At 39.5% G+C, this 10227-nt stretch overlaps 1 protein-coding gene across 1 annotated transcript; it reads left to right on the top strand.

The window, feature by feature from the left end:
- Positions 1–9080, top strand: neu3.1 (sialidase 3 (membrane sialidase), tandem duplicate 1). The gene is made up of 3 exons (XM_088321268.1): positions 1–141; positions 2853–3093; positions 6282–9080. Exons 2-3 carry the CDS (start codon positions 2866–2868, stop codon positions 7275–7277), a joined length of 1224 nt encoding a protein of 407 aa, XP_088177394.1. The 5' UTR covers positions 1–141; positions 2853–2865; the 3' UTR covers positions 7278–9080.
- Positions 9081–10227: the final 1147 nt, after the last annotated feature.

The following is a 10227-nucleotide window of genomic DNA, read 5'->3' as shown; positions in this document are numbered from 1 at the left end:
TCTTCGTCGACTTTGCACATCAGCGTTCAGTGTTATGATCGCTAAAGTCCAATTTGATAGAAAAATTTAACGAGATAAACTAAACGACAAGGTGTGTGTCGAAAAGCCTCGACAGACAACTGTAACGCGTGACAGTTAAAGGTAACGATATTTTCCCCTCTTTGTGTGTCGAGCTGCACAACGATGCGACACAGACATGAATAACGTTGCTCATAACTTAATAATAATATGAAATACGAATATTTGAATTGGTATTTATTATTTCCATGTTGAAAAATTTAATCAGCAATGTAATTACTTTTACTTTACATTAAGAGCACATCTAGAACCTAATATTGTTTTAAACTCATGTTCACTTTTCAAAATTTCAGCGAGAGAGAGAGAAGAGAGAGAGAGAGAGAGCGCGCTTTTACATAAAATTGTAATTGTATTTAAAGGAAAAATATACCTGTAATTTGATTTTTTAAATCTGTAACTAACAGAATACAATTGCATTTTTTTGTATCCCGATTACGTAACACTGTATTCTGTTACTCCTCAAGCCTGTCATTTATTGTATGCTTTGAAAAAAATATTCTACAAGCCCGGAGAAACATATGTATGAATGACTCTAAAAAAAATCCTACAAATATGGTTTTTAAAATCACGCAGTACCTTAATATCTGAACATACATTTCAACGACATATCCCAGAAAAATAATTGCTGCTCTCGACCCAGTTTAGAGGATTTGCAATACCACAGCAGAGTCATCATCATATAGGACTCTTTTCATGTTAAGGTGTTAAACTTTAGGAGACTCTCAAAATAAGTCATAAAGACATCAATGGATTCTGAACTTGCAAGGATGAACAGGAGAAAAGCCCTCAGATTATAAAACTCCATCTCCTCCTAAAGCTCCTGCCCGAGCACTCTCTTTTCTACATCTTTAAGGTTAAAAAAAACAAAAACAGATCGGCCATATTCGTGTGCATATCAAAGAATAGTAACATGTTTGGCTGGTAGCATCCATGATGCAATAGTCAAAAAAGAAAACCACAGTTAGTCCAAATTGGGAAATAGCATCACATTAGCAAAAAAACTATATTTATGGCTATTTGTTCTGAAAGTCTTTTATCCTATTTTTCTCTCTAAGGTCTTTCTTATGGGTTTATTGTGATGTCTAATCTATTTGCATACAATGTCTCACTACGTTGTAATTAACGACAATAAATTCAGTATTACAAAATTGTAATTATTTTTTTTAATTTATGCAATCCGTCATTGATTTTGTAATGAATTTTTGTTAATATTTTGCTGCGTATTTTGTCATGTATTTCCTTACAACAAAATGCCATTCAAATAAAGGGGCAGATCGAACTGGCTAAGCTTTTCACCAATTGGTTAATTGACGAGTGCACCGATCAACAATAGGTGAAAAGCATAGCCAGTTTGACAAGCCCTTTCATTTGAATAACAGTTTGTTGTGATAAAACACAAGATCAAACACACAACAAAATACATGACAAACTAAATACCATAATAAATGACATTACGCATAAATTGATAATTTGCATTCATATCATATATTGACGTACTATGTGATAAATTAATGTGTTCATTTATATGGCATTTTTGTGTCTATAGAGGACCAAACCTGTCATATGTATGAATACATCTATGAATTATCATAACTACACCAATCATTACTAAAATATACTACATAAATGCAATTCATTAATTTATGCATTTGGTTATTTATTTGGTCATTTATTTATTTCAATTATCATTTTATTGTTTTGTTGAGTATTTTGTCACAAAATATGTGTCAAACTGGCTGAGACTTAGACCCATTGGTTGTTTGGTGTAGAAGACAATTTGTTAACCACTTATTTGGGGCGGCAGTAGCTCAGGAGATAGAGCGATCGTTTTAGGATTAAGGGATCCCAGTTCGAATCCCGGCTTGTCCGTGTTACATGTCGAAGTGTCCTTGGGTAAGACATTGAACCCCCAATCACCCCCAATAAGCAGGTTAGCGCCTTACATGGCTGCACAGATCACGGCCGCTATTGGGAAATGTGAAGCACAATGTAAAGCGCTTTGGGAAGTCATTGACTTGAAAAGCGCTATATAAATGCAGATCATTTCATTTCATTTCATTTCATTATCAACCCATCGGTGAAAAGCAGGAAACAGGACAGTCTTCTAATTAAAATATCTTATTTTGACAAAATACACCACAAATTAAATACCGAAAAATAAATGACAAAATGATTAAATAAATTGTTGAAAATAACGCCTTAGTTTTTAATACGATCTAAAGGTCTAACTCTAAAATCTTGTAGTTTTGGTTAAAAATTCTCTCTCTGACATTCAGAACCATTGAGTAAAACCTCTGTTTTGTCCTGGTTGAGCTGTAGGAAGTTTTCGCTATTCATGACTTGATATCTGAAATGCAATTTACAAAGAGTATCTATAGGACTTGTGTCATCAGGGGACACAACAATGTAGAGCTGGGTGTCATCAGCGTAACTATGGAAGTTGACTCAGTGTCTCCTGATGACATCCCCTTGTAGGGTGGGACCTTTGGTTGCCACAATGAAGGCACATGTTTATCAATTAAGTTATTATTTATTGGCACAAAACCTAGCTAAGAGCACTCCCAGAGGCCTAAATAACAACTGAGTAAATTTCCACATAAATCAGTTTAGCCATTGGAACCTATAAGTCACATACAAATTCACACATTCACACAAATTGGGATTTATATATAAGTTTAGATTTAGATATGGCAAGATGGGTCCTCCCTGAGTATGTGTATGAATGTGAGAATTTTTCATGCAAGTGTGCTTTTTGTCTTGCATGTCCGCCACAGAAGCTGGTGCACCATGGGCAACACATCATCCAAGACGAATGACGATGGAAAAGAGCTGCCTAAAACGATGTTATTCGAAAGGGAGCCTAGCGGCATCACATACAGAATTCCGGCCCTTATCCACCTGAGGCACAGCCGCACTTTTCTGGCCTTTGCCGAAAAGAGGACGTCTTTTCGAGACTGTGACGCTAAACATTTGGTGATGAAGAGGGGGGTGGAGAGTGAGGACGGATCTGTCCAGGTAGGTTTTCCAATGTGACACTAGATATATTTTTTTCCTCTAGCTCTAGCCCCCTTTCTGTTTCCACAAAATTTTCTTTCTCGCTCTACCTTGGTGAGATTGTTGTCTTTCAAATCCCTTAAAGGGACAATGTTTATCATGTTGCGCCTCCTTGTGGTTAAAAATACCATATTGGTTTAAGTAATAATCAAAAATACGTATGATATACAAAAGATTTTTTAAATACTTGCAGAACAAGAAATTCGTATCTATACATAAATTACAGTAAAAGCTAGGGTTGCATTACAAAAATCTAATTAAATTAAAATAATTTATTTCATAAAACAAAATCCGCATTTGTGATACAATGTGATACTAGAAAAGATTTACCCTGGTTATTTAAGATCTAGTACTAGTATTATTATCATATGTTGCTGCCCGTCAATGCATCTTTGAATAGTGGATGACGCGTGACACTGGAGAACAGCGGCGACCATATGATGAAGGTGCTGTATCTGAGCCAAATCAGGAGGCTTTTCCTGCTACTTGTAAACACATAAACCAGTACTAACCGTCTACATAAAAATACAGGAGAAGAATGGGCACCGCCAGGCTGTACTTGCCACATCACAGGCAGTGGTGCCCCTGCGACCCAGGTGGTTAAGGGATCAGTGAACTGTAAAACATAAGGCTCACTTTGTTTGCCCTCGTTCGCGAGCTATAAATTCCCGACCCCGGGTCTGGGATAATCACTGTAGCATGACACAGTGAGCTGCATTCTCTAGCATCTCCATGCTTCTTGGCTATAACCACAGAAATTTGGTTTGATTCATCCTCCGCTGTATTTTAGGCGGGCAGAGATCCTAGTTTCCAATGTGACGGATCACCGCCCTACAGCAAACAACTCTGACTATAATTGAAACGCACCGCATAAAACGCTGGGTTATCATTCAATGTGACTATAGCAGTGTCAACATATCAATAATAGGCAAAAAGTAATGGAACTTAGTTTTATTTCTGCAGACCGGTACTAAATGGGACCAGGGCCTACTGTTTGGGGACTGGGCTACAACTAATGATTATTTTAATCATCAATCAATTAATCAAAAAAATCTGGTAAAAAAAAATCTTAAATTTAGCATGACGTTGATTGAATGATGTGGCAGATGATGATAAACAAAAATATTGTGCTCAATAAAGATTACATTTTTTTCTGAACATATTGAATATTCTTACAAAAACTAAATAGAAAATACAAAACTACAAAACTAATTGGGCGCAGTGCTCGAACAATGGAGGGATAAATCTTTAAATAAACCCATCCATTTTTAGAGACAGCCAAATAAAGAATACATTAAAACCAAAGAAAAAAATGTGTCTCCATAAACCAAGAACAAGTTCATTAGCAGCAGTAGAACAGTAAATAAAACAAATATTGTCTGCATTTTGTGAAGTACATTCACTGGTCAATTGCAAAGTCTGTAATAAATAAATGTAATGATTTACAAGGATATTTTCAATTGCCGTTTGTCGTTTTGTGTTTTTTTAAGAACTGATGTTTTTTCTTCATTATCCATGCCAACCCCTAATACCGAGCGGCAAGCAGGGAGTATGACCCGGCCGAGGCTTGGACCAGCAACCTCCCAGTCTCAGGGCGGGCGCCCTACCCCAAGGCCACAGAGCTGGTTTAATATATATATATATATATATATATATATATATATATATATATATATATATATATATATATATATATATATATATATATATATATATATATATATATATATATCTCATCTCATTAGCTGCACCGCTTATCCTCAGTAGGGTCGCGGGGGTGCTGGAGCCCATCCCAGCAATCATCGGGCAGTGGGCAGGGGACACCCTGAACTGGTTGCCAGCCAATCGCAGGGCACACAGAGACAGACAACTCATTCGCTCATTCACACCTAGGGACAATTTGGACCAGCCAATTCACCTGAAATGCATGTTTTTGGAACGTGGGAGGAAACCGGAGTGCCCGGAGGAAACCCATGCAAGCACGGGGAGAACATACAAACTCCGCACAGGAAGTCTGGAGCTGGATTTGAAGCCACGACAGGTTCCCATGACATGAACTGTGCCGCACAAGCGCTAACCACTGCGCCGCCGTGCTGCCCTATATATATATATATATATATATATATATATATATATATATATATATATATATATATATATATCTCTCATCTCATCTCATCAGCCGTACCGCTTATCCTCATTAGGGTCGCGGGGGGGCTGGAGCCCATCCCAGCCATCTCCGGGCAGTGGGCAGGGGACACCCTGAACTGGTTGCCAGCCAATCGCAGGGCACACAGGGACAGACATTGCATTCGCTCATTCACACCTAGGGACAATTTGGACCGGCCAATTCACCTGAAATGCATGTTTTTGGAACGTGGGAGGAAACCGGAGTGCCCGGAGGAAACCCACGCAAGCACGGGGAGAACATACAAACTCCGCACAGGAAGTCTGGAGCTGGATTTGAACCCACGACAGGTTCCCATGACATGAACTGTGCCGCACAAGCGCTAACCACTGCGCTGCCGTGCTGCCCTATATATATATATATATATATATATATATATATATATATATATATATATATATATATATATATATATATATATATATATATACCGTATTTTCCGCACTATAAGGCGCACCTAAAAGCCTTTATTTTTTTCAAAAGCTGACCATGCGCCTTATAATACAGTGCGCCTTATTTATGGATCAACATTAAGTCGCAAAGTCTTCCAACTAACTTGCAACTTTTCATAGTAAAATGTACAATGCATGTCATCAACAGTGTATCAGCTTGAATGTTACTTCAATTTTACCGAGGCCTCTGTCTGACCTGCCCCAAGGCCTGGCCGTACCAACTTACGAGTTTGTAGTAGTGTGCATCTGATAACTGAAAAAGAGAGAGTTAAAAAAAAGAGAAGAGAGTGAATAGCAAAATTGAGGATGTTTTTATACTTAAAAGCTGATGGGTAACAGGTGGTTATTATTGATGGGCGGAACCAGGGAGTTGAACAACCATTCTAACCCATGACGTGGCGGCAACAGTGCATGAAACTGAAAACATTGTATCTGAAAAACAAGAAGCAAAAAAGACAGTGCCACCTAAAGGCAACGCATGTTGTAACATGTTTGTATTATGGTTGCAGTGGTTTTCGAGTGAGGAGTTGTTGAGGGCGTGCCTGCCAGGCCACCGCACCATGAACCCTTGCCCTGTGTTTGAGAAAAACACCAGCACCTTGTTTCTATTCTTTGTCTGCATTCTGGGTGACACCACAGAGAACTGGCAGATAATGACCGGAAAGAATAAGACCCGTCTCTGCTACGTCAGTAGCGGTGACGACGGCCACACTTGGAGCGGGGTTAATGATGCGACAGAGAATGTGATTGGACAAAGCATCTGCAATTGGGCCACCTTCGCAGTGGGTCCGGGACATGGTGTCCAGTTGGAGAACGGGAGGTTGATTATCCCGGCTTATGCCTACTACATCAGGTACAGGTGCTGCTCTTTCCCCGTTCCTCACACGGTTTTCCCACATTCGCTGACTGTCTACAGCGAAGACTTGGGGAAGACTTGGCAAATGGGCAAGATGCTCCTCACAAAGTCGTGCGAGTGTGAGATGGCAGAGATCATCGACCACGAGGGCAGAAGCCACCTGTACTGCAACGCCCGCAAGTTTGGTGGCTACAGGTGCGAGGCGCTTAGCCAAAACGCCGGCATCTGCTTCGACAAACCCCGAGCAGCACATGAGTTGGTGGAGCAACCCAGAGGATGCCAAGGGAGCGTGGTGGGTTTTCCGGCGCCCGAGTTCATCCCCAGGGAGGATGCCGAAAACAAAAACTCAGACACCTCCCTTCTGTTTCCGGACACTCAGACCTGGCTCCTTTTCATGCACCCAACCAGCAAGCGCAGTCGACGGGACATAGGCGTGTACTTGAACCGCTCCCCCCTACACTCCCGAGGGTGGAACCGGCCTAGGATCATCCACAGCGGACCCAGCGGCTACTCAGACCTAGCTTACAACAGGGATAGCAAGCATTTTTCGTGCTTGATGGAGTGCGGGGAGGAAAGCGAACTGGAACAAATTGCGTTCACATCGTTTACGCTCAAAGAAGTCATGCTGGCCAACGGGGATACGAGCTGAATGAGCGCAAGCAAGTTTAGCATCTTTGCATGAACGATGCTATGCTAATGTGTCTCTTTTTCTTTGTTTGCTCTTGCCTGCGGATGTATGCATGCTGGAGAAATCTGGGCTGACTTTTGCTGACTTCCGTGCCCAAGTACAGCGATACCTCTACATACCAGTTTAATTTCATGTCCGTATCTCAAATTGCTTGTGCAATGAGCGAATTTTTTCAAAGTGAAATTATTATAAATTAATTAATCTGTCCCCAATCTCTCATAAGCATTCCTAGTAGTACCCCCTGCTGCCTCAAGTTTTCGATCATTGTAGAAGGTAAATACACGGGGACTTTTGCTCGCCATGACTGTATCCCTGCTCGCTCCCTTTCATGTATCCACCATAACAAAAGTCTCTCCGTCTTGTCATAAATAGTGTTTCACAATTTTGAAAGAACAGTCACAACCCTGGTCACTTTTTTTTTTTTAGCTTTGAAGACATATTTCTGTTCTTATAGCATACAAATAGTAGAAGTGGACCGATCGTTCTGCTTGGATAGGTCACTCACTTGAATACCATGCTCACATATATTCATCATATTCTTGCTTTGTGTCAATCAATATCGATATTCTTTTTGACTCAGAAAAGGCCTCACCGTTTCCTTATTTGAACTCATTGATAGGGTCACAAAAAGCCCAAAAAAGATGCAATTCAAAGATTCCTAGGTTTTTGCGTTAATGGGGACCAGAACCACCCGCGAAAAGCCCCCAAAGGGTTAAACTTACCTTCGGATGACGTCATTACCGACCTAAAGTATATGACTGTAACAAAATAATAACTTTAGATCAACAAACAATACCACACAACGCACAATTGCAGTTGCTTGAATGGTTTTATTGTCAGTATACAAAAATAAAATTCAATTACAGGGCTTCTTTCAGCGTAAGAAAGCAATTTGGGGAGCATCTTGCTGCGCATTAGCATTGGGTGTCCTCGTATTGAGCAGCATCTCCGTTATAATTAAAATAAAATCGTCCCATACGTAGCGGTTTCCGACGAATAGTAGCCCCAGGCCTGTCGTTTGATTGCCAATGGACCTGCCGCTGGAAAGATACAGGGATTACAACGGGGTCTAAGTAGAGTTGTTAGCCTAGCCATTAGTGATTCGCTGGACCTGCAGCCAGGCTATTGCTTTCACTTCAGATGGCACATGAGTTGATTCCCGGACATGATAACGATCCATAAAGCACCTGGTGGCATTTCTTTGTGCTACTCTGACTTTGCTTATATTCCCTTTTTATTTGATTAATTTATTTTCAATGTAACGAGCCGCCAAAAGCTAGCGATGGCTGGAACCAGCTGATACTGGCAGTAAGCAATCTCGAGCTCTGAGCGCTCCCTAGTGGCTGCCTCTGGGAAGGCTCCTAACTTGGATTTGCTTGTATGTCTAGCAAGATTTTTGTATTAAATTAATATCAAAATTCTCGTGTCTACAAGTGCTTGTATATAGAAATATGAGTATAGTTGATTTTAGGTGCATTTTTGATTTACGCAAAATGCCAAAAAATAAAAATTGTATTGCGGTTTTATTGAACAGCTTTAATCGAATGAGTGTCTTCTGGATATACTAAATTTCATTTTCCCTTTATGGTTGGCAATTTTGAGGTGCAGTCAAGGGCGATTTTAGCTTCACTGCTTTCAGGGTGCTGAGCACTCACAGGGCCTGGCTTTTTACATTTTTGTTGTTTTGTTGTCACTTAAAGGGACAGTGTGCTACGAATTAAGATGGATTATTTCAAGGCAGTAAAGTATTTCCAATGCTGCGTTTTTCTGTTCTTTTTTTTTTTTATCTAACGTTTTTAATCATATTCAAGCCTATCCTTTCCTGGTGATTGGGTTGAATTTGGGGGTGCATGAGCACCTCCAAACACAAGCTGGTTACATTCATTGGTGCAGTATATGTGGATTTCAACTTTTCAAAGAAGCAAACCGATGTTTGTTGACTTAACTGCACGAGAGTTTACATCAGAGGGACAGTGTGTATTTTTAAGCGCCTTTCTAGTAGTTAAAAAACCTCCATCATTAATTTGAAGCAATATTGTTTTGAATAATAGGTAAAATACAACAAGTATTAACAAACATGCATATTTTTTGAAACTCATAGGTCAAGAAATTATTTACATAACATGAGCCTCACCTAAAGGTAGCTGACATAATCGTCTGCCATTTTGCTGCTCCGAGTATCTGCAAAACACAAAGAAAAGAAGTAAAATGGTCCGTTTGGGTCACTTTCAGTCTCCATAGTTTGTATACTTCCTTTTGCTTTTTAGCATTCATTTTTGGTTGCACTAAACTTTCTGTGTCAAACTCATGGCCCACAAGACAATACTGAGAAAGCAACAAGAAAAAAATGAGCATCAAACAATTATTTGGCCAACTATCATCTCAATGTTATTTTACTTGAAATTAAAGTCTCGTACGCGTTGTTTAAAGCGATATTAAAAATACAAAATGGAAAAAAACTTGCACGCTGGATAAAGAGTGACATGGCCGCTTCCTTGTGTCCTGTTTCATCTGGAGGGACGAAAGCATGACCAACTTGGGTGCTGAGGTACTTAAGTTGTTTTGGGTGTTTGGACATTTGGGTTGCCATGGTCAAATTTGTTTTTCTTTTTTTTTGTGTATGTGTTTGTCTTGCTGTTGGTCATCCCTCTCAAGGGATATGACCAGGGTAGGTGGATAGAAATCTAAAAGCGAAGTTCACATATTCAGGTAAACTTTTACATTAAAAAAAGCAGAACATTTTTTGTATATTTAAATCAATCGTTGAAATTAGCATTTGTGTGATATTTTTGTTTCCATTTGTTAAATAAATTGTAGAGGAAATGAATTAAATTGTTGATTTGCTTTTTAAAACAAATGCACAGTTGATAAACACTGCAAGAGATTCAATCTTAAAAAGATTGAAGCAAAA

This window comes from Urocampus carinirostris, chromosome 17 (assembly GCF_059441175.1).
Source record: "Urocampus carinirostris isolate Australia breed hairy pipefish chromosome 17, RoL_Ucar_1.0, whole genome shotgun sequence".
Lineage (NCBI taxonomy): Eukaryota > Metazoa > Chordata > Actinopteri > Syngnathiformes > Syngnathidae > Urocampus > Urocampus carinirostris.
Note: the sequence above shows the minus strand (reverse complement) of the source record. Positions and strands in the feature narration are given on the sequence as shown.

Coding starts and splice junctions, on each gene's coding strand:
- neu3.1 (XM_088321268.1), top strand. CDS start 2,866: ATGGGCAACACATCATCCAAGACGAATGACGATGGAAAAGAGCTGCCT. Junction 3,094..6,281: donor GTGAGGACGGATCTGTCCAG/GTAGGTTTTCCA, acceptor TTATGGTTGCAG/TGGTTTTCGAGTGAGGAGTT.